At 37.7% G+C, this 25,018-nt stretch overlaps 1 protein-coding gene across 1 annotated transcript in view; it reads right to left on the bottom strand.

Annotated features, from left to right (window-relative positions):
• The window catches only part of SLC9B1 (solute carrier family 9 member B1), a 131,421-nt gene that overhangs the window by 94,926 nt on the left and 11,477 nt on the right, over window positions 1-25,018 (bottom strand). The window contains exons 2-3 of the mRNA XM_017877079.1: window positions 4,192-4,261; window positions 2,085-2,226 (exon numbers count right to left, since the gene is read on the bottom strand). Coding sequence (XP_017732568.1) covers window positions 2,085-2,226; window positions 4,192-4,261 — 212 coding nt within the window. The remainder of the gene's footprint in view (window positions 1-2,084; window positions 2,227-4,191; window positions 4,262-25,018) is intronic.

The following is a 25,018-nucleotide window of genomic DNA, read 5'->3' as shown; positions in this document are numbered from 1 at the left end:
CCTGATCCTGGTTCCCAAAGAGGTTTTCATTCCTGTAAGTTATGATTCTCTGAATCTGTCAGTCTAATCACTCTTATTTTTTGGGCAGCAGTTTGCCCTGTGACTCACTTCTCTGATGGATTTAAGAAGAGTTGCTCATTTTTCAGTTTCTTCAGCTTTTTATTTGTTTTTAGGACACAGTGATGACTTCTAATCTCCTTACATGTAGAACTGGAAACTGGAAGTTTCTGGGATATTATTTTTGAACCTTAAACTTCCAAGACTGCTAACTTCATAAAACTGATAATAAAATTTTAATGGAGAAGTTCTGTCCCCAAGATTACTTAAAAATCATAGTTGGACATATAAGAAAACTTTTAATTTATTTAAAGAAAAAAAGCTTCATAAAATACATTAGCATTTTTGTTAAAAGTAGGTTGAAAAGAAACAAAAAGGAATAATAACTTAAGCTCTAAATCTACTGTCCTAGACTATCCATTTATTTGGGATGAAGCAAGCCATTCTCCAAATAAGGTATGTAAACAGTATGATTCAGTGTGATTAGACTGATTTCTGTGTGCGTTTGAGAGTTTAGATTTCTTATTTAAATTTAACTTGTATGCATTGTGGTATTGGTGAATTAACTATTATTTACAGAAAAACATGTTGTTCTATTTCCTTTTATTATCCAAACTCTATGCAGTTTTAAGAAATTATTTTGTTGTTTCATTCTACTTACACATGGTTGTACATTACTTATTCCATGATGCGGCCGAGTGGGATTCCTAGCAGTGACATGTTCTAAGCATACGCGGCAGAGTGGGATTCCTAGCAGTGACATGTTCTAAGCATACGCGGCAGAGTGGGATTCCTAGCAGTAACATGTTCTAAGCATACCCAGAGGTTGAGATTCTATACTTTGTGTATAAAGGATACAGTGTGAATGTAGGGAGTGGGTTGAGAGAGAGAGACAGAGAGAGACTGACTTCAAAAAAGAGACTGCAAGAATATGCACCCCTAAATAGAAACAAAGAAAATCTCCTTTTCCTATAAATGTCTCCAAAACTACAAAATCAAAATGAAAGAAAACAAAGGGGAAATGAGTTATATCTAAACCTAAAGTTTCAGTTCTGATGTTCTAGAACTCCTCTACTAGCTCCTGAGCAAACTGTAATCCACAATCAGTGAATAATGTTTGGTAACTAATACATTTCCTTCTCTTCCACAGGTCCTGGCCCTACTCCTAGTAACTGCTGTGTAGAAATTGCCTACTAAATAGACCAGGTCATGGGAACATGTGTATTTACAAAGGAGTTCAATCACTTACACTGGCGATGAGGACTATTCAAGTTCACAGAAACTTTGATTCAAGGCCATCAATATATAGATAAAATTAAAAGCAACCTTTACTAATGAAAAAAATCAATGAATAAAATTTGCTTCAAAAGTTTAAAGTTAGCAATCAGCAAATAAGAAAATAAAAGTTTAAAACTTCAATTACTTGTGCTTCATCATTTTAATCAATATTTAGTTCTCTATAGAGAACAAAATTCTGTATACTTCTTGAAGCCAAAATATCTTTCTCTCATAGGTTTAATCAAACAGAATATTTAGAAAAAAAAAACACAAGAATATCTCTTCGTAAGTATTTGCTGACAACAACAATATGCTTTAAAACTGTAGTGGGAAAGCAATTATTACACAACTTTTGCAAGGTTGCAGTTGTTTTAAAACTTAGGGCCCAATTTTAATAAAAAACATAATATTTCCAAAATTATAATGTTTTTTCTAGCTAACTTAAAAGTAAATGTCAAAGTAGGTTTTAAATAAAACCCTTTAATCAATGATGTTTCTAATCCCAAAATTTAACATAAAAAAGTATGACAAATATTAAAACATATACTTCCTAGGCAATATTCTGTGTTTGTTTTGTCTTTGAAAGATTCAAGAAAATATTTCCTCTTTGTTCACATATTGCTTGTAACAGAGCTGATCATCTGATCTAGAGTATATCGATTAAGTAGTGTCTTTGTTGTCTTGTGTTTTAATATTTATCAAACATATTTATCATTTTCTCTTCATTTACATTTTGTTGTTTCACATACCATTTGTAATAATTACATTCAATGCTCCTCTTAGAGGACAAGAAATGTATGTCTTCTTTTTTGTCTGTGGTTTTATTTCTTCCATATCTGATAGGCCAGTTTTAGTTTCTTCATGTGCAGTACTGTTAAGATCAATGAGACTCTGTAGTAAAACAAGAAAATCTTTAAGGAGCTATACTTTTGTATAATTTTATGAATGTACTAAACCACCAAAGTTTGGAATTAAATTTATATTATCACTGTCAATGCGAGGAATCACAGATAAAAAAGAAGATTCAAGCTCCATATCAGTAGCGATTTGGGGATGTAACAGCAGTGTATTTTGCAGGGTACCTTGATTTAACCTTTTATAGACTTGTGTCCCCATCATTTTCAATCATTTGTGTATACTGAATAAAGGTGCCTACAGTTTAGTCCATCCTCTGTACACATCCCAAAGATTATTCACCAAAACTTTTTTTTTTTTTTTGAGACAGAGTCTCGCTCTGTCGCCCAGGCTGGATGCAGTGGCCAGATCTCAGCTCACTGCAAGCTCCGTCTCCCGGGTTTACGCCATTCTTCTGCCTCAGCCTCCCGAGTAGCCAGGACTACAGGTGCCTGCCACCTCGCCCAGCTAGTTTTTCTTGTATTTTTTAGTAGAGACGGGGTTTCACCATGTTAGCCAGGATGGTCTAAATCTCCTGACCTCGTGATCCGCCCGTCTCGGCCTCCCAAAGTGCTGGGATTACAGGATTGAGCCACCGCGCCCGGCCTCACCAAAACTTTTGTGAAATGAAAATACAACTCAGTTAGACAGGAAGTGAAATATAATTTTACTTGGATTCATCTCATTTGATAAATTTATATAACTGAAAGAAAAAGGAGAGAAACATAGGTCAAGCCTTCAGAAATTCAGGCATGCTTCCACTAATATTTATAGACAACATATTAAATAGTGCAAGGGTATACCTTAATCTCCCAGGCCTTTTAATGGTAACCTAATTATGAAACTGCTGATTTGGAAAAAACAGGAATCTTTGGTTTGTGAGAATATTGAGAAACTTCTTCCAATGTAAAAAACAAACCATAAACAATGATAACAACAATAAAACACCAGAGTAGAGTTAACTCTGCAATAGAAATCTCCCAAATTTGCCTTATGATTGTCATGGGTGGGTGGGTGTGGGTATGTGTGTGCCAGCAATTTGAGTGACTTGATAATACTTTGAGTGAGTGAAAGAGGGAACATCACATCATCACAGGAAACAATAAAAAGGCTAGAGGGCATGGACACATTGAGGAAGGGAATTTTACATGTAATCACTAAGGAGACAGAGATGTCAAAGCAGCTGATGGCTAAAAATGAATTATGTAGCTCTTTAAGATCACAGTTCTTCAAATCTGATCATAATTAACCTATTGGAGTTCTGGTATAGAGGCTGTTTCTGAAAATTCTGTTACCATATAAAGACACAATGGTGAATTATTATTAAGGTGGGTGAAAGGTCATATATAGTAAAACCATATTATTTTAAGTTTTATTATTTTAGAATTAGTAATAAACTGATATAGACTAAGATGACTTCTTCACAGATAATTAGAATAAATGGTGAATATTTAAAATATTTTAAAACGACTTTTGACCGTTAAGAACTATAGAAGTCTCTATTTTTAAAAAGTATGAAATTTACAATTCTAATTATAAGCAATTATTACTAAGTAAAACTAGATCAACAGAAGGTCTAATGACTTGCTCTACATAAATATAAAAATAAAAAACTTGAGTCTCTTCAGAATACACAGCACAACATTTTAATTAATCTAGACTTATCTTTGCCTCCGTTTAAGTTACTGAGTTTTCCCTGAATGTGGCAAGAAATAATAAGCAACATTTCTCCTTATTCCTAAAATCTGTGCTCTTTAGCTCTAAAATGCACCCCTTTCCATTTGTTTCATTATTTCTGCTCATTTCCTAGGACCCATTATAACTAGCTATTTTTAAATTTACCACTTTTCATTTTTAACCAGATATATAAAAGAAATCTATCTAATAAGTAAACTTCAAAAATAAATTTTAAGATCAGATTGATTTTATGCCATATATTACAATATACTTTTAAGTTTTTACCTGAGGAGTTGTAGATGTTTGGAAGTTTTCATCCTCCAAATGTTCATTTTTTGATTCTGTGGTGTGCATGCTAAGATTTAAAATAACAATACTTTAAAAGAAGAAACAAAACTATAAATCCATATGAAAACAAACATGGTTAAGTGGGATTAATTTTTTAAAGGATTTTTGTTATAAAGTTGTATCATAGTCAAGTCAGATATCTTTATAGTCAACACAGATCCAAATATTCATCTTTTAACATTATTAACCAAAGCCATATGCATAAGTTTTAAAAACCATTATCATATAGAAATGTAACATTTCTCAAAAGTTCATAATGCTGGCCCATATCATAGAATCATGTATCAGAAAACACATAAATTTATTTTATGTACTGAACTAGTGTGTTTGAGTTAATATCCACTGTTGATTTAATCTATCTTCAGTCGTGATCCCACATAAAAGACTCTAGAAAAATTTTGAAGGAAATATGACCAACTACATTACTACCTACATCTATAAGTTACTGATACATACTATCTTTTTACGTGGTCCATTTGAAGGATCTGTAGATCCAACATTTAAACTTATCTATAAAGTTTTATTTTGAAGAAGAATAAACTAGATTAATAAAAGAATAATTACTTCTGATAACTTTTATTTTAAAGTATCTGTTGTTTCTACCTCCTCTGTAATCTTTGCTAGCTTTGAATGTAGGAAGGATAACTTTTCTTAAAATACCTTCTCTCAATTTTGAGTTGTTTTAAGAACGAAACTAAAGATTTTCAAGTTTTAACTTTTTAGTAGTCTATATTACCATATCCCTGCTAGCATTTCAAGTCGTTACTTATACTTTTCTAAAAGGAAACACAATTTTAATAATGAAAAATTTTAATAAAAAGGAAATGAAAAGGAACATTAACATTTGAGTAGCTACCATATGTTAGCTGCTTTACATCTATTGTCTTACTGTAATGAAGTAAAATATTACTGTGTAAAATCCTATAAAGAATCAAAACTGAAGTTATAACTTTATTAAAGCAAAAAATAACCTTTAAAATTTTGATTAGAAACTTAGATCTAAATTCCTTTAAAGTGTAGTTCCATTTTGATTGAAGTGACTGTCAAAATTATTATCTTGTCATTAGAATGATGTATTAATCTATTTCCCTGCAGCTATGAAGAGATACCTGAGTCTGGGTAATTTATAAAGGAAAGAGGTTTAATTTCACATGGCTTGGGAGGCCTCAGGAAACTTAAAATCATGGTGGAGGGGACCTCTTCACATTGTGGCAGGAGAGAGAATGAGTGCAAGCAGGGGAAATGCCAGACACTTATTAAACCATTAGATCTTGTGAGTTAATTTCAAGATTATCTAACTCACAAGATCCAATTACCTATACCTTGTCCCATCCATGACATGTGGGGATTATTATAACTCAAGGTTGAGATTTGGGTGGGGACAAGGAGCCAAATAATATCATTCTGCCGCTGGCCCCTCCCAAATCTCATGTACTCACATTTCAAAACACAATTATGCCTTTCCAACAGTCCCCCAAAGTCTTAACTAATTCCAGCATTAACTCAAAAGCCCAAGTCCAAAGTCTTGTCTGAGACAAGTAAAGTCGCTTCTTCCTATGAGTCTATAAAATCAAAAGCAAGTTAGTTACTTCTTAGGTACAATGGGGGTACTGGGAGAAATTGGCCAAAACAAAGGGGCTACAGACCCCATTCAAGTCCAAAATCCAATAGGGCAATCATTAGACCTTAAAGTTCCTAAATGATCTCCTTTTACTCCATGTGGCACATGCAGGTCACGCTGATGCAAGAGGTGGGCTCCCATGGCCTTGGGCAGCTCTGCCCCTGTGACTTTGCAGAATTACAGTCCCACTCTGTGGTGCTTTCACAGGCTGGTATTGAGGGTCTGCTGCTTTTCCAGGCACATGGTGCAAGCTGCTGGTGGATCTACCATTCTGGGGTGTGGAGGATGGTGGCTGTCTTCTCACAGCTCCACCAGGTAGTGCCCCAGTGGGGACTCTGTGTGGGGGCTCCATCTCCACATTTTCCCTTTGCACTGCCCTAGCAGAGGTTCTCCATGAGGGCTCTGCCCCGGAGCAAACTTCTGCCTGGATATCCAGGCATTTCTATATATCCTCTGAAATCTAGGTGGAGGTTCCAAAAGCTCAGTTCCTGACTTCTGTGCACCTGTCAGCCTAACACCACGTGTAAGCTGCCAAGGCTTGGGGCTTGCACCCTCTGAAGCAATGCCAGAGCTATACCTGGCCTCCTTTAGACATGGCTAGAGCTGAAGTAGCTGAGCCACAAGGCACCATGTCCCAAGACTGCATAGAGCAGGGCGGCCCTGGGCCTGGCCCACAAAGCCGTTTCCCCGCCTAGATCTCCAGGCCTGTGAGGGGAGGGGCTGCCACAAAGGTCTCTGACATGCCCTAGAGATATTTTCCCCATTGTCTTGGTGATTAACATTTGACTCCTCATTACTTATGCAACTTTCTGCAGCAGGCTTAAATTTCTACCTCCTTCCCAGAGTTTTTTTTTTTTTTTTTTTGGATTGCATCATCAGGCTGCAATTTTTCTAAACTTTTATGCTCTGCTTCTTCTTGAACACTTGGCCACTTAGAAATTTCTTCTGCCAGATATCCTAAATCATCACTCTCAAGTTCAAAGTTCTACAGATCTCTGGGGCAGAGGCAAAATGCCACCAGTCTGTTTGCTAAAGCATAGCAAGAATGACCTTTACTCCAATTCCCAAGAAGTTCCTCATCTGCATCTCAAACCACCTCAGCCTAGACTTCATTGTCCATATCACCATCAGCATTTTGGTCAAAGCCATTCAACAAGTCTCTAGGAAGTTCCAAACTTTCCCACATCTTCGTCTCTTCTGAGCCTTCCAAACTGTTCCAACCTCAGCTTGTTACCCAGTTCCAAAGTCGCTTCCACATTTCTGGGTATCTTTACAACAGCAGCCCACTCTGTGATGCCAATTTACATTAGTCCCTTTTCACACTACTACGAAGAAATACCTATGACTGGGTAGTTTATAAAGGAAAGAGGTTTAATGGACTCACAGTTCCACATGGTTGGGGAGGCCTCAGGAAACTTACAATCATTGCAGAGGGCAGCTCTTCACAAGGTGGCAGGAAAGAGAATGAGTATAAGCAGGGGAAATGCCAGACACTTATAAAATCATCAGATCTTGTGTTGTGATCACATCAGATCACTCATTATCATGAGAACAGCATGGGAAACCACCTCCATGATCCAGTTACCTCCACTTGGTTCCAGCCCTGACACATAGGGATTATTACAATTCAAGGTGAAATTTGGATGGGGACACAGAACCAAACCATATCAAATGACTACCTTGTCATAAGCTATTAGATTATGAGGTAATTGGTAAGAACAAGGGAGGTACGTGAATCACCTAAGTTGTGTCATGTTCTGAATAAACAGGCTGGCAGTTAGAGCCATTAGAAAATTTGAGCTGAAGTGCACATAAATTTTGAGGAGAGGACACAAAGTTAATTTACGTACTTACTGATTTTGGAATGCCTACTCTTCTGGTCTCTGAAGGTAAAGCAGCCAAACAAAACAAAATAAAACAGAAATATAGCCTTCTGCTCTCATGGATCTTATACTCTTATTAGGAGGAAGGGGAAGACTATAAAAAACATTTTCAGTACTGCAGAAAATAAATGAGGATCATGTGATAGAGATCAAGGTGACATTTGAACTGTGTCCTAAATGAGGAGAAGCTGAGACATAAGTAAGCAGACGGACTAGGAGCAGGCAAACATAACACCAACAATCATATAAGTAGAGACATCAAGAAACTAGGCAGCATATTTTAAGATCTGTAACTATAATGATTAGGATAGCAGGGCTTGGAACCCAGGCAAGCAGACTATGCATTAGAACTTCAAAACCTAGGTAAGAGGTCTGAATAACAGACGTATAGGTTAATAGCTATAAGAGAAGCTTGAGACTGAGTCAAGCAATATTTGTGACTGGCAGTCACTCAATACCCTCTTTATATATCTGCCAAGAGTGGAATTGGTAGGTGGTATGCCTAAAAGCAAGGACTTTGAGCTGAAAAAGAAATGTATTCAACTCTTCTCTTATCTTTTAGTAACTGTGGGAAGTGATTTATCTCCATTGGCCTCAATTTCCTTATCTGAAAAAATATATAGTAATGCTTAGTTTATTGGTTATCATAAGAATTAAATTATAATAGCTGATGCCAGTTGAACTATGTTAAGCACTTAACATGAATCATCTTCCTCATTTCTCTCAACAACTCTATGAGGTGTTTAATACTATTATCCCCATTTTATGTTCAAACTATGGAAGCGGGAAAGTTAAGTAATTTAACTTTCAATATAGTCAAAAAACTAGCAAGTGGCAGAGCTGGAATTTAAATGAAATACTCTTTAATATTACTCAGATCTTTGTCAACTTTGGTATTGTCTCTTTTTTCTTTTAACTGTTGTGGTGACATTGCATTATGAATTTAAATTGCATTTCTATAATGAGTACTTTTTCATATATTTACTGGCCATTTGAATATCTTCTTTAGTAAAGTGTTCAAATCTCTTGTCCATTTTTTTGTTGTATTGGATCCCATTTTCATATTGATTTGTTGGAGTTATTTTAGGTATTAAAATATAAATCTTTTATTGGATATATAAAGAACCAATATCATTTCCCACTCTGTGTCTTGCCTTTTATGCTGATGATTCGTTTTAAAAGATACTTTAATTTGGCCCAATTTATTCTTTCCTTTCTTTATCCTTAGAGCTTTCATTGTTTGAGAAATCTTTGCCAAATCTGAGGTCACAAATGTTTATTCTCCTATATATTCTTCCACAAACATTATTGTTTTGTTTTTCACATATGAAAGGAACAACAATAGGTCTATGGTCTATGATCCATCTGGAATCCATGGATTCCAATAGGTCTATGGTCTATGATCCATCTGGGTGTGAGGGAGAGATCAAAATTTATTTTTCCCATATCAATATCTAATTGACTCAGCACAATTTATCAAAAATATCATCCTTTATTCACTGTATTGCAATGTCACTTTTTTGTAACTCAGGTAATCACATATATATGACTTTATTTTCATATTCTATCCTGTTCCACTGACCCATTTGTCTATCCTTATGCTAACATTATGCTAGTGCTTGTATTTTTTTTTTTTTTTTTTTTTTTTTTGAGATAGGGTCTTGCTCTGTCACCCAGGCTGGAATGCAGTAACACAATAATAGCTCACTACAGCCTCAATCTCCTGGGCTCAAGTGATCCTCCCACCTCAGACTCCCAAGTAGCTGGGACTATAGCCACAAGCCATCATGTCCAGCAATTTTTTTTTTTTTTAATTTTTAGTAGAGATGAAGACTCACTGTGTTGCCCAGGCTGGTCTCAAACTCCTGAGCTCAAGCAACCCTTTCGTCTCAGCCTCCCGTAGTGCTGACAGGCATGAGCCATTGTGTCCGGCCAGTATAGTAGATATTGGCATCTGGTGTTGTTGTACATTCTCCACTTTTGTTGTTCTTCAGAGTTGGATTGATTTTTTGATCCTTTGTATTTCCATATAAATTTTAGGACCAAGTTGTCAATTTACAGACACACAGCTGGAATTTTGACTGAAGTTACACTGAATCTATAGATTAATTTGGGGAGGACTGACATCTTAACAATATTGAGTCTTCCAATCCTTGAACACTGTATATTCCTCCATTTATTTAGATTTTATTGATCTTAATAATTTTTTTGTATTTTCAATGTAAAGAACAGTATGTCTTTCATTAGGCTTATTTTAGGTATTTTATGTTTTTTGGATGGTTATAAAATTTTAACTTTAAAATTCATTATTGTTTCTTGCTGGCATACAGAAATACAAATGATTTTCATTCATTTCACTTTATATCAGGCCTTGATAAATTCACTTAATTCTAGTAGTCTGTAGATTTGTTTGGATTTTCTAAGTACATATATATATAGTCAGCAAATATAAGTTTTATTTCTTCCTCTAAATTTTATGCATTTTTCTCCCTTTTTCTTTTGTTTTTCTGGCTTTAACCTGCCATTACAGTTGCTCTAAATGATTGTTAACCTTGGTATTGTCTGTCTTCAGAATTTGTTCTAATACAGATCTGTTGGTGATAAATTCCTTATTTCTTTGCCTGAAAAATATCTGTATTTAACCTTCACTTTTGAAAGTGATTCTTATTAGATATATGTTAGAGTTTATTTTCTTTAAATACTTTAAAGATGTTCCACTGTATTCTGGCTCCCATAGTTTCTGCTAAAAATTTAACTGTCATTCTTGCTATGACTCCTTTGATAATAATAATATCTTTCTTACTTTGACTGATACTAATCACAAACATTTTAAGCAATTTTCCTGTGGTAAATATGCATAAAATTTACCATTTTAACTACTTTAAAGTATATAGTTCCAGGGGCATTATGTATATTTGCATTGTTAAGCAACCATCACCACCATCCCTCTCCAGAATGTTTTCATTATCTCGAACTGAAACTCTGTATGTATTAATTAAACAATAACTTCCCATTCTCCCCTCCGGTAACCCCTGATAGCTACCATTCTCCTTTCTGCCTGTATGAATTTGAATATTCTAGGTACTTTATATGAGTCAAGTCATACAATATTTACCCTTTTGTATCTTGCTTATTCCACTTACCATGTCTTCAAAATTTATCTAAAATTTATTCAAAATTCTGTATATGTTGTAGCATGTACAGAATTTCCTTCCTTTTTAAAGGCTGAATAATATGCATTTATATGAATATGTCACATTTTGTTTATCCATTCATCTGCTGATAGACCTTTTAGCTATTGTGAATAATGTTGCTATGAAAATAGGTGTGCCAATATCTGTTTGAATCCCTGCTTTCAATTCTATTTGGTATATACCTAGAAATGGAATTGATGGATCATATGGTAATTCTATGTTCAATTTTTGGAGGAACCACCATTATACCGTTTTTTTCTTTTTCCACAGCAGCTACATCATTTTATATTGACATCAACAATGCACAATGATTCCAGTTTCTCCACATGCATGCAAAAAGTTGTTATTTTCTGTTTTTTTTTTTTTGGTAATAGCCATCCCAATAGGTGTGAATGGTATCTACTATAGTTTTGATTTCCACATCCCTAATGATTAATGAGGTTGAGCATCTTTTCATGTGCTTACTATTTGCATATATCTTTTTTGGAGAAATATATCTTCAAGTCCTTTGCCCATTTTTATTTTTATTTTTTTGAGACAAGGTCTCATTATGTCACCCAGGCTGGAGTGCAATGACACAAACATAGATCATTGCAGCCTTGAACTCCTGGGCTCAAAGGATCCTCTGCCTCAGCCTCCCAAGTAGTAGGACTACTGATGCACATATCCACACCCAGCAAATGTTTTTGGTACAGCCAGGGTCTTGCTATGTTGTCCAGGCTGGTCTCAAACTCCCAGCCTCAAAGTGCAGGGATTATAGGCATGAGCTACTGCACCCAGCATCTTTGCCCTTTTTAAAATTGGGATGTTTGTTTTTTTCTGTTGCTGCGTTGTAGGAGTTCTTTATATACTGTAGGTATTAATATCTTATCAGTAATATGTAAATATTTTCTGTAAGTTGCCTTGTCACTCTGTTGATAGTGTCATTTGTTGCATATAAGTTTTAAATGTTAACATAGTCCAATTCATCTGTTTTTCCTTTAGTTGTCTGTACTTTTGGCATCATAGCCAAGGAGTAAACTGCCAAATCCAATATCATGGAACTTTCCTTCTATATTTTCCTTCAAGAGTTTTAATATTTTTAGTTCTTATAATCATAGTTACTGTAACCTCTTTAACTCAAAAATCTGGATTCCTTTTGAGTCTGTTTCTCTTTTCAATTTTCTATCTTGGCTTAAGGTCATATAACATTGTCTAATACTATGGTTCACAATTTTTTTTGAAAGCCTGACATTGTGTACAAATTGCACAGTCTCCAGATGATCACTTCTTTTGTAAAGAAATATGTGGAGTAGGGGGAGTGAAAAATCACTTTAACAAAATCAGAGATTGAGCTTAGTTGATAGCTTTGTAATGATCAGTTTTATTTCAATTTGTCCTTGTTCCTCAAGTATAGTCCTTTAGGGATTTTACCCTGGATGATTTCCTTGATAAATTATGGCAGTCTCACTTGATTCCTCCCATATCAAGCATTGGATTAGTCTGTTTTCACACTTCTATAAAGAACTGCCCAAGACTGAGTAATTTAAAAAGGAAAGATGTTTAATTGACTCACAGTTCAACATGGCTGAGGAGGCTTCAGGAAACTTACAATCAGGGGGAAGGTGAACGGGAAGCAAGGACCCTCTTCACATGGTGGCAGAAGAGAGAAGCGCAAGCAGGGGAAAATGCCAGATGCTTATAAAACCATCAGATCTCATAAGAATGCATTCACTATCTTGAGAATAGGATGAGGGAAACTGCCCCCATGATCCAGTCACCTCCCTCCTTTGACACATGGAGATTACAGGTCTCTCCCTGTATACATAGAGATTACAATTTGAGATGAGATTTGGGTGGAGACACAGAACCAAACCATATTATTCTGCCCTGGTCCTCCCGAATTGCATGTCCTTTATACATTTCAACATCAATCATGCCTTCCCAATAGCCTCCCAAAGTCTTAACTCATTCAAGCATTAACTCAAAAGTAGAAGTCCAAAGTTTCATCTGAGGCAAAGCAAGTTTTCAAAACCAATCATGCCTTCACAACAATCCCCCAAAGTCTTAATTCATTTCAGCATTAACTCAAAAGTCCATAGACCAAAGTCTCATCTGAAACAAGGCAAATTCCTTCTGCCTATGAGCCTGTAAAATCAAAAGCAAGTTAGTTACTTCCGAGATACAATGGGGGTACAGGTATTGGGTAAATATTCCTGTTCCAGATGGGAGAAATTGGTCAAAACAAAGGGGCTATGGGCCGCACGCAAGTCCAAATCCAGTGGGGGCAGTCATTAAACCTTAAAGCTCCAAAATAATCTCCTTTGACTCCATGTCTCACATCCAGGGCATGCTGATGTAAAAGGTAGACTCCCATGGCCTAGGGCAGCTCTGCCTCTGCGGCTTGGCAGGGTATAGCCCCATGCCTAGCTGCTTCCACAGCTGGCATTGAGTGTCTGCAGACATTAGAGGGGCATGGTGCAAGCTGTCAATGGATCTACCATTCTGGTGTTTGGAGAATGATGGCCCTCTTCTCACAGCTCCACTAGGCAGTGCCCCACTGGGAACCCTGTGTGGGGGGCTCCAACCCCACCTTTCCCTACCACACTGCCCTAGCAGAGGTTCTTCTTGAGGCTCCACCCCTGTACCAAACTTTTGCCTGGGCATCCAGTCATTTCCATACATCCTCTGAAATCTAGGTGGAGGCTTCCAAAGCTCAGTTCTTGACTTCTGTGCATCCATAGGCCCAACACCTCGTGTAAGCCACCAGGGCTTGGGGCTTGCACCCTCTTGAAGCAACAACCTGAGCTGTACATTGACTCATATTAGCCAAGGCTGGGATGCAGGGAACCAAGTCCTAAGAGTGCACAAAGCAGCAAGGCCCTGGGCCTGGCCCACAAAACCATTTTCTCCTTCTAGGCCTCTGGGCCTGTTATGGGAGGGGCTGCCATGAAGATCTCAGATATTTTCCCCATTCTCCTCATTACTTATGCAAATTTCTGCAGGCAGCTTGAACTTCTCCCTCGAAAATGGATTTTTCTTTTCTATTACATGGTCAGGCCACACATTTTCCAAACTCTTATGGTCTGTCACCTCTTGAATGCTTTGCTGCTTAGAAATTTCTCCTGCCAGATACCCTAAATCATCTCTCTTGAGTACGAAGTTCCACAGATCTCTACGGCAGGGGCAAAATGCCACCAGTCTCATGATCTTTGGTCCAGTTTCAATAAGCTCCCATCTCCATTTGAGATCACCTCAGCCTGAACTTCATTGTCCATATCACTATCCAGCATTTTGATCAAAACCATTCAACAAGACTCCAGGAAGTTCCAAACTTTCTCACATATTCCTCTATTCTTCTGAGCCCTCCAAACTGTTCCAACCTCTACCTGTTACCCCGTCCCAAAGTCACTTCCACATTTTCAAGTATCTTTATAGCAGTACCCCACTCTTCGCACTACCAATTTTCTGTATTAGTCCCATTTTCACACTGCTATAAAGAACTGCCCAACACTGGGTAATTTATAAACAAGAGAGGTTTAACTGACTCACAGTTCTGCATGGCTGGGGAGGCCTCAGAAAACTTACAATCATGGTGGAAGGCAAGGGAGGAGGATCTTCTTCACATGGTGGCAGGAGAGAGAAGTGCAAGAAGGGAACAGCCCAGATGCTTATAAAATTATCAGATCTCATGAGAACTCACTCACTATCTTGAGAACAGCATGGGGAAAACTGCTTCTATGATCCAATCACCTCTCTCCCTCGACATGTGGGCTTACAGGTCTCTCCCTCAACATGTGGGGATTCCAATTCAGGATGAGATTTGGGTGGGGACACAGAGCCAAACCATATCAGGCATACCTTACCATTTCCTAACTTGGCTTATTTCTACTGTCCATACCTTCCTATAATGGAATAGCTGAATTAACTTCTTCAATGTTACATAACTATAAATAAAGGAGTTGGGGCCCATCAGGCAGTCTGACTCCAGAGACCATACTCTTAAAACTAAAGTGCTTATAATGTGACAAATATTCTGTGCAAGACACAGACTAAAGCTCTCATAAGAATTTATAGGCTAACATTTAGAAAATGCTGTAATAACTTAAATCTATAAAACATTAAATGATCTACTAAGAAAAGAGAAAAAATCAAACAATTATTACAATTTTTTGACTTTTCCATTTTAGAAAATGAACTAATAGAAATAACTTCTTTAGAAAGTAAAAAAAGAGTCTTAAGAAAAACTTAAAAATAGAAAATAAAGGGTGAATAAGTCACAGAAGGCTAAAATGGTTTAGAAATAGCTCATTGGAAATCAGTTACAAAGCTGTTCACACCTTTGGGCATTATGCCAATAATGCTATTCCATTGCCTTTCAGCAGCCCTCTCCATGGTCCTTAACTCTTGAGTGCTTTCACTGAACACTCTGGAACTTCTGCCAGATGATTATCAAACTGTATTATATTCTCTGCCTCTTTTCAAAGCATTCTCTCATTCTCTCAAATTCTGTGCCCTATCTGAAACCAAGCCCTTCCTTTAAGGAGGACACTGCTTCCCCTATGGTCTTCTTACATAACAGCAGTTTATTCACTAAAATTCCTTCTGACACCTTACTGCTATTTCTAAAACTTCTTATATAAAAAAGAAGCAAAATCCTTGCTCCTTTGAAGCTTGTAAAATTTGACAAACCACCTTCCTCCTCTTCTACTCACTGTTACTTACTCACCTTATTTTGATCCCTTCCCATTATTCAGCAAAAACATTGGTGCTTGATCCCCATATTTGTAATATTTTCATCTTACATACTTGAATAATTCATCTACTATTTTGTTTCTTCAGTTCTTTACTTCCTTTCTAATAAAGGAAAGGCCACACTAAAACCTTCTATCATCTGAAATGCTCTATTATTGATAATCATGATGTCAAGCATCTACATCTCTGAATACTACTTCATCTTCTTTCAGTTATCTTATTCAGTCGCATTCACTTCATCCTTTCCAATTATTCACTTTCATCAGGATGTGCAGTGTAATGAACCCTTTAACTCAAATTTTTGCCCTCTTCCTTCTTTACTTGTTTTTGTATTCAATATCTGTGATCCATCATCCTCAAAATACTGTTATAAATATCCTAAACTATCTTGAAATATGTTTATTGCTGCTTTGTTGTTGCATATTTCTAGAAACACCTCAATCTAGGAATGCTGCTGCCCTACTCCCACTGATGCCCCTCCCCAGCTGACACACATGCACCCTTTTGCACTGCTGAGGCAGTTGGCATGTGTGAGCAAGCAAAGATCCTCTTGCCACTATCCCAATGAAGCACTCCAATGGGGGTAATTCCCCTTTGGAGTACTGTGGCAATGGACCAGGAACACCTTGGATCCTGCAGCACAGCAGGTTCCTAACCTTGAGGGGCCAGAGAACAGAGCTGGGGGCTTGGTTTCAACCCCCCAGAGCTAGACCACATAGCCCAGGAGAGCTGAGCTGAGCCTTGACTCCTTAACATCTTCCAGAAATGAAGCCAGACAACTGAATCCATCTTATACCACAACCAAACCCCCAAGGGCATCAAAGAAGATAAAAGCAAAAAGCCCTACCTACAGGACAACAGCTTAAATGTTGAAGGAACATAAGCCCACACAGATGAGAAATAACCAGCACAAGAACTCTGGCAACTCAAGAAGCCCCAGTATCTTCTTACCTCTATATAACTGTAGTTATTCCTCAGCAATGATTCTTAACTAGGCTGAAATGACAGATATATAATTCAGAATATGGACAGGAATGAACATTGACATTCAGGAGAAAGTTGAAACCCAATGCAAGGATTCTAAGGAATAAAATAAAATGATATAGGAACTTAAAAATTAAATGGCCATTTTAAGAGAGAACCAAACTGATCTGATAGAACTGAGAAACTTACTACAAGAATTTTGTAATATAACCACAAGTATTAACAGCAGAATAGACCAAGTTCAGGAAATAATCTCAGAGCTTGAAGATCATTTCTTTGAATCAACTCTGTCAGACAAAAATAAAGAAAAATGAACAAAAAGAATAAACATCTCTGAGAAATAGGGGATTATGTAAAGAGAACAAATCTACAACTCATCTATGTCCCTGAAAGAGAGGGAGAAAGAGTAAGTAATGTGGAAAACATATTTGAGGATATTATCCATGAAAATTCCCCCAATCTTGCCAGAGAGGCCAATATTCAAATTCAAGAAATGCAGAGAACCCCTGTAAGATACTATATAAAATGACCATCCCCAAGACACAAAGTATACAGATTCTCCAAGGTCAAAATGAAAGAAAAAAGCATTAAAGGCAGCTAGAGAGAAGAGGCCGGTCACCCACAAATGGAACGCCATCAAGCTAAAAGTGGACCTTTCAGCAGAAACTCTACAAGCCAGAAAAGATTGAGGGGCCTATATTCAGCACTCTTAAAGAAAAGAAATTTCAACCAAGAATGTCTTATCTAGTTAAAAGAGGCTTCATAAGCAAAGGAGAAATAAGATCCTTTCAGACAAACAAATGCTAAGGGAATCTGTTACCACCAGACATGCCTTACAAGAGGTCCTGAAGGGAGTGCTAAACATGGAAATTAAAGACCATTACCAGCCACCACAAAAACACACTTAAATACACAGACCATTGACACTATAAAGCAGAAACTACACAATCAAGTCTGCATAATAACGAGCTAGCAACATGATGACAGAATTAAATTTGCACATATCAAAGTATCAACTTTGAATGTAAATGTGCCAAATGCCCAAATTAAAAGGCATAGAATGGCAAGTTGGATAAAGAAGCAAGACCCAACAATATACTGTCTTCAAAAGACTCATCTCACATGCAATGACAACTATAAGCTCAAAGTAAAGGAATGGAGAAAAATTTACCAAGCAAATAAAAAACAGAAAAAAGCAGGGGCTACTATTCTAATTTAAGACAAAACAGACTTTAAACAAATAATCAAAAAAGATGACAAAGAAGGACATTACATAATGGTAAAGGGTTCAGTTCAACAAGAAGACCTAACTATCCTAAACATATATATGCACCCACCACAGAAGCAAAGAGATTCATAAAATAAGTTCTTAAAGACCTATGAAGAAACTTAGATAACCACATACAAATAGTGGTAAGTGTAAACATCCTGTTGATAGTACTAGACAGACCACTGAGGCAGAAAACTGACAAAGATATTTGGGACCTGCACTCAACACTTGATCAATGAACCTAACAGACTTTTACAGAACTTTACCCCAAAAAATAGAATATACATTATTCTCATCTGCACATGGCACATACTGCAAATTGGCCATATGATCAGCCATAAGACAATTCTCAGCAAATTAAAAAAAAAAAAAACTGAACCACATTCTTGAACCACAGTGTAGTCACAATAGAAATCAATACTAAAAAGAACTCTCAAAACCATAGAGTTATATGGAAATTAAAAAACCTGTTCCTACTTTTACACTGTTGATGGGATTGTAAACTAGTTCAACCATTATGGAAAACAGTATGGCGATTCCTCAAGGATCTAGAACTAGAAGTACCATATGACCCAGCCATCCCATTACTGGGTATATACCCAAAGGATTATAAATCATGCTGCTATAAAGACACATGCACACGTATGTTTATTGCGGCACTATTCACAATAGCAAAGACTTGGAATCAACCCAAATGTCCATCAGTGACAGACTGGATTAAGAAAATGTGGCACATATACACCATGGAATAAAAAGGATGAGTTTGTGTCCTTTGTAGGGACATGGATTGCAGCTGGGAAACCATCATTCTTAGCAACTACACAAGAAACAGAAAACCAACACCGCATGTTCTCACTCCAGGTGTAACGGAACATGAGATCACTTGGACTTCGGGAAGGGAAACATCACACACCCGGGGCCTATCATGGGGGAGGGGGGAGGGAGGAGGGATTGCATTGGGAGTTATACCTGATGGTAAATGACGAGTTGATGGTGCTGACGAGTTGATGGGTGCAGCAACCAACAAATGGCACAAGTAATATATAAATGTAACAAACCTGCACGTTGCACATGTACCCTAGAACTTAAAGTATAATAAAAATAAACTAAATAAATAAATAAATAAATAAATAAATAAAAGTTTCTGTAAGAAAAAAACAAACAAACAAAAAACCTGTTCCTGAATGACTTTTGGGTAAACAATAAAATTAAGTCAGAAATTAAGAAATGCTTTGAAACTATTGAGAACAAAAGATACAATATAACAGAATCTCTGAGGCGGGGCTAAAGCATGCTAAGAGAAAAGTTTATAGCACTAAATGCCCACATAGAAAAGTTAGAAAGATCTCAAATTAACAACCTATCCTCACGCCTAGAGGAAATAGAAAAACAAGAGCAAACCAACCCCAAGGTTAGCAGAAGAAAAGAAGTAACCAAAATTACATCTGAACTGAAGGAAATTGGGACATGACAAGCAATACAAAAAGATCAAGGAATCCAGGAGTTGGTTTTTTTGAAAGACAAAAAGATTATTTAAAGAATAAATAAGATTATAAATAAGAACAAATAAGATTATTTGAAAGAATAAATAAGACCACGGCTAGACTAACAAAGAAAAAAAGAGAGAAGATCCAAATAAACACAACTGGAAATGACAAAAGGACATTACCCCACAGAAATACAAAAAAAAAATCCTCAGAGACTATTACGAATACCTCTATGCAAACAAATTAGAACACCTACAAGAAATGGGTAAATTTCTAGAAACGTACAACCTCCTAAGATTGAACTAGGAATAAATTAAAACCCTGAACAGACAAATAACGAATTCTGAAACTGAATCAGTAATAAAAGCTTACCAACTAGAAAAAGCCCAGGACCAGATTGATTCACAGCCAGATTCTGCCAGATATATAAAGAGAAGCTGGTACCATTACTACTGAAAATATTCCAAAAAATTGAAGAGGAAGAACTCCCCAACTCATTCTATGAGGATAGCATCACCCTGATACCCAAACCTGGCAGAGACACAATAAAAAAGAAAAAGGCCAACATCCTTGATGAACACTGATGCAAAAATCCTCAGCAAAATACTAGCAAATGGAATCCAGCAGCACATGAAAAAGCTAATCCATCATGATCAAGTAGACTTCATCCATGGGATGCAAAGTTGGTTCAACATATGTACCAATAATTGTGATTTGTCACATAATTAGAACTAAACCCCAAAACCATATAATAATCTCAATAGATGCAGAAATGGCTTTTGATAAAATTCAGCATAACTTCATGTTAAAAGCCTTCAACAGGCCGGGTGCGGTGGCTCACGCCTGTTATTCCAGCACTTTGAGAGGCCAAGACGGGCGGATCATGAGGTCAGGAGATTGAGACCATCCTGGCCAACATGGTGAAACCCCGTCTCTACTAAAACTACAAAAAAAATTAGCCGGGTGTGGTGGCAGGCACCTATAGTCCCAGCTACTCTGGAGGCTGAGGCAGGAGAATGGCGTGAACCTGGGAGGCAGAGCTTGCAGTGACCTGAGATCGTGCCACTGCACTCCAGCCCGGGCGACTGAGCCCAACTCTGTCTCAAAAAAATAAAAATAAAAATAAATAAAAGCCTTCAACAAATAGGCATTGAAGGAATATATCTTAAAATAATGTCATTTATGACAAACCCATAGCCAACATCACACTGAACAGGCAAAAGCTGGAAATATTACCCTTGAAAACCAGAGCAAGCTGAGGATGCCCTCTTTCAACACTCCAATTCAATGTAATATTGGAAGTTCTAGCCAGAGCAATCAGGCAAGAGAAAGAAAGAAAAGGTATCCAAGTAGGAAGAGAGGGAGTCAAACAATCTCTGTCTGTAGATGTTATGATTCTAAACCTAGAAAACCCCATAGGCTCTGCCCAAAATCTCCTAGATATAGCAAATAACTACAGAAAAATTTCGGATACAAAATCAATGTACAAAAATCAGTAGCCTTTCTATACACCAACAAGTACAAGCTGTGAGTCAAATCAAGAACAAGATTCCATATACAACAGCCACAAAAAGAATAAAGTACCTAGGAATACAGCTAACCAGGGAGGTGAAGGATCTCTACAATGAGAATTACGAAACACTGCTGAAAGAAATCAGATATGACACAAAGGGAAAAACATTCCATGCTATAGTAACTTGGCATCACTATAAATGCATAATTGCCTTGAAATCAGAAATATACTGGCTGTATGATCTTGGGTAATTTACAATCTCTTGTCACCTTGTCACTTTTTTTTTTTTTTCTTTTTTTCCTGGAGAGATAAATTCACACTCTGTCACCCAGGCTGGAGTGCGGTGGTGTGATCATGGCTCACTGCAACCTCCACCTCCCCAGCTCAAGTGATCCTCCTGCCTCAGTCTCCCAAGTAGCTGGGACTATAGGCATGTCAAGGCTGGTTAATTTTTTCGTAGGGACGGGGTCTCCCTATGTTGCCCAGGCTGGTCTCAAACTCCTGGGCTCAAGTGATCCTCCTACCTTGGCCTCCCAAATCTCATCATCTTTTAATGGGCATAGTACTATCTGTTTTTCTTCATATTCACAGCTAGGGAAAGCAGAATCAAATTTGAGGACAGACAGCCAAATATGAGTTTACTGCATACGTTTATTAGAAATTATGGCATGCTTTTGTACTAACAAAATAAGACTTCTTACTGGTTTATATTCCAGTGTCTTACATATAAATGATCAGTTCAGTTTAAAAAATTTTTAAGCTCTACTTATTTCAATAAGCATCTTAAAATCCTTTCTGGAATGAGGTAGATGTAAGTACATACATAAACACATATACGTATCTTGCTATTATGGGAATTAAGTGTTTGTACAACTTATAGCAAAAGCTATGGTATTTAAAATTTTTATTAGAAGTCTGTACTGCTGTTATGTTGCTAGGCTTTGCTTTTAAAATAGTGAAAAATTTGATGGATTTAGAAGTTCCATTTTCACCTTGGTTTATTAGAACGTCTGTTTGATTATATATTAATAATGGACACAGTGTGGTATTGTAAAAAGGACTGGGCAATCTAAGTTCTATGTTTTTCATTTGCTACTTTTTTTTTTGACAGAGTCTCACCGCCCAGGATGGAGTGCAGTGGTGCGATCTCGGCTCATGGCAACCTCTGCCTCCCGGGTTCAAGCGATTCTGCCTCAGCCTCCCGAGTAGCTAGACTACTGATGCGCGTCACCATGTCCCTTTAAATTTTTTATTTTTTGGAAGAGACAGGGTTTCACCATGTTAGCCAGACTGATCTCCAACGGTCTGCCCGCCTCAGCCTTCCAAAATGCTGGGAATACAGGCGTGAGACACCGTACCTGGCCCTGATACATCATATTGAGTAAATTTCTTGTCATTTCATCTCTTTGCTCAATTCCAAACCTATAAAGTAAGGTAGGGAGTGAGGATCTTAGATGATCTAAGGGCTTTAACAGTTTGTTTGTTTGTTTGTTTTTGTTTTGTTTTGTTTTTGGAGACGGAGCCTCGCTCTGTAGCCCAGGCTAGAGTGTGGTGGCGCGATCTCAGCTCACCGCAACCTCCGCCTCCTGGGTTCACGTGATTCTCCTGTCCCAGCCTCCCAAGCAGATGGGACTACAGACGCGTGCTGTTAATTTTTTGTATTTTTGGTAGAGACGGGTTTCACTGTGTTAGCCAGGATGGTTTTGATGTCCTGACCTTGTGATCCGTCCACCTTGGCCTCCCAAAGTACTGGGATTACGGGCGTGAGCCACCGCACCTGGTCCGGCCTTAACATTTTTAAGTCTATGATTCTACTATCTGAGGGACATACTAAGAAATAGGCTAAAAGAATAGCAATACATACTGCTTGGGAACTTCATTTCTTAAATACCGTGTATGTGCATATGTATCACTTAATATAAATAACTTGTCTTTCTTTGGTGTGTCCATACACAGTACTATGGGTTTATGCTTTTGGAGAAATGTTATGCAATAGTGATCTCTATCATTCAGCAAAACCTTATGGCCAATTTGTACTCTTCTAAATGTGGATGGTTTACTTTGTATCCCAGCTAAATACTTTTAAATAATTCCTCACCTCTCTCCTCTATAAAAGGAATGCCAATTAAATTTGACAATAGCATTAATAATTGGATAAATAAGAACTGAAATTTCCTTCAAAAATCATAATGTATATGGAATTCAGTATAAATTATTCTAAATGAGACTGCAGCTCTTTTACCTATATTGAGAGTGGCAAAGCTGGGATTTTGAATTCCAGTGTGTTTATATATATAGTATATTCTCTTATCTGCTATGCATTGCTGACATGTAATAGGCATTTAACACATACTTATTCAACTAATGTTAGGTAAAACATATGCATCAACAGTTGTGTTTGTGAGTATGCATTGCTTTGGAATCTTTGGAACTATTGCTACCTTTCAAACAAAATTCTTCTTGAGGTTAGATAAAAGATTAACACGTTAAAAACAACCACAGTATACATCTTTCTGAACAAATGAATTTGAGACCTACATGCACAACGGAATACTCTTTATAAAAAGCATTCAGACTTGATCTGTGCCAAGATGGCGGAATAGGAACAGCTCCAGCCTCCAGTTCCCAGTGTGAGTGACACAGAAGATGGGTGATTTCTGCATTTCCAACTAAGGTACAGGGTTCATCTCACTGGGGCGTGTCGGACAGTTGGGGCAGGACAGTGGGTGCAGCGCATGCAGCGTGAGCTGAAGCAGGGCGAGGCATCGCCACACCTGGGAAGCGCAAGGGGGAAGGGAATTCCCTTTCCTAGCCAAGGGAAATTGTGGAAATTGTGACATACAACACCTGGAAAATCTGGTCACTCCCACCCTAAAACTGCGCTTTACCAAGGGTCTCAGCAAACAGCACACCAGGAGATTATATCCTATGCGTGGCTCCGTGTGTCCCAAGTCCACAGAGCCACCCTCATTGCTAGCACAGCAGTCTGAGATCTAACTGCAAGGTGGCAGAGAGGCTGGGGGAGGGGTGCCCGCATTGCTGAGGCTTAAGTAGGTAAACAAACCGGCTGGGAAGATCGAACTGGGTGGAGCCCACGGAAGCTCACGGAGGCCTGCCTGCCTCTGTAGACTCTACCTCTGGGGACAGGGCACAGTCAAACAAAAGGCATAGCCAAACAAAAGGCAGCAGAAACCTCTGCAGATGGAAATGTCCCCGTCTGACAGTTTTGAAGAGAGTCGTGATTTTCCCAGCACGGAGTTTGAGATCTGAGAAGGGATAGATTGTCTGCTCAAGTGGGTTCCTGATCCCAGAGTAGCCTAACTGGGAGACATCCCCCACTAGGGGCAGACTGACACCTCACACTGAGCTCACACTGCTCTGAGTACACCTCTGAGACGAAGCTTCCAGAGGAATGACCAGACAGCAACATTTGCTGTTCAGCAATATTCACTCTTCTGCAGCCTCCGCTACTGATACCCAGGTAAACAGAGTCTGGAGTGGACCTCAAGGAAACTCCAACAGACCTGCAGTCGAGGGTCCTGACTGTTAGAAGGAAAAATAACAAACAGAAAGGACATCCACACCAAAACCCTATCTGTATGTCACCATCATCAAAGACCAAAGGTAGATAAAACCACAAAGATAGGGAAAAGCAGTACAGAAAAGCTGGAAATTCTAAAATTAGCACGCCTCTCCCCTCCAAAGGATGCAGCTCCTTGCCAGCAATGGAATAAAGCTGGATGGAGAATGACTTTGACGAGTTGAGAGAAGACTTCAGACAATCAAACTTCTCCAAGCTAAAGGAGGAAGTTCAAACCCAGTGCAAAGAAACTAAAAACCTTGAAAAAAGATTTGACAAATGGCTAACTAGAATAACCAATGCAGAGAAGTATATAAACGAACTGATCAAGATGAAAACCATGACATGAGAACTACGTGACAAACGCACAAGCTTCAGTAACCGACTCGATCAACTGGAAGAAAAGGTATCAGTGACTGAAGATCAAATGAATGAAATGAAGCAAGAAGAGAAGTTTAGAGAAAAAAGAGTAAAAAGAAATGAACAAAGCCTCCAAGA

Source organism: Rhinopithecus bieti, unplaced genomic scaffold (genome assembly GCF_001698545.2).
Source record: "Rhinopithecus bieti isolate Rb0 unplaced genomic scaffold, ASM169854v2 scaffold_9690, whole genome shotgun sequence".
NCBI classification, from domain to species: domain Eukaryota; kingdom Metazoa; phylum Chordata; class Mammalia; order Primates; family Cercopithecidae; genus Rhinopithecus; species Rhinopithecus bieti.
The sequence above is the reverse complement of the archived record's forward strand: the minus strand, read 5'-3'. Positions and strand labels throughout refer to the sequence as shown.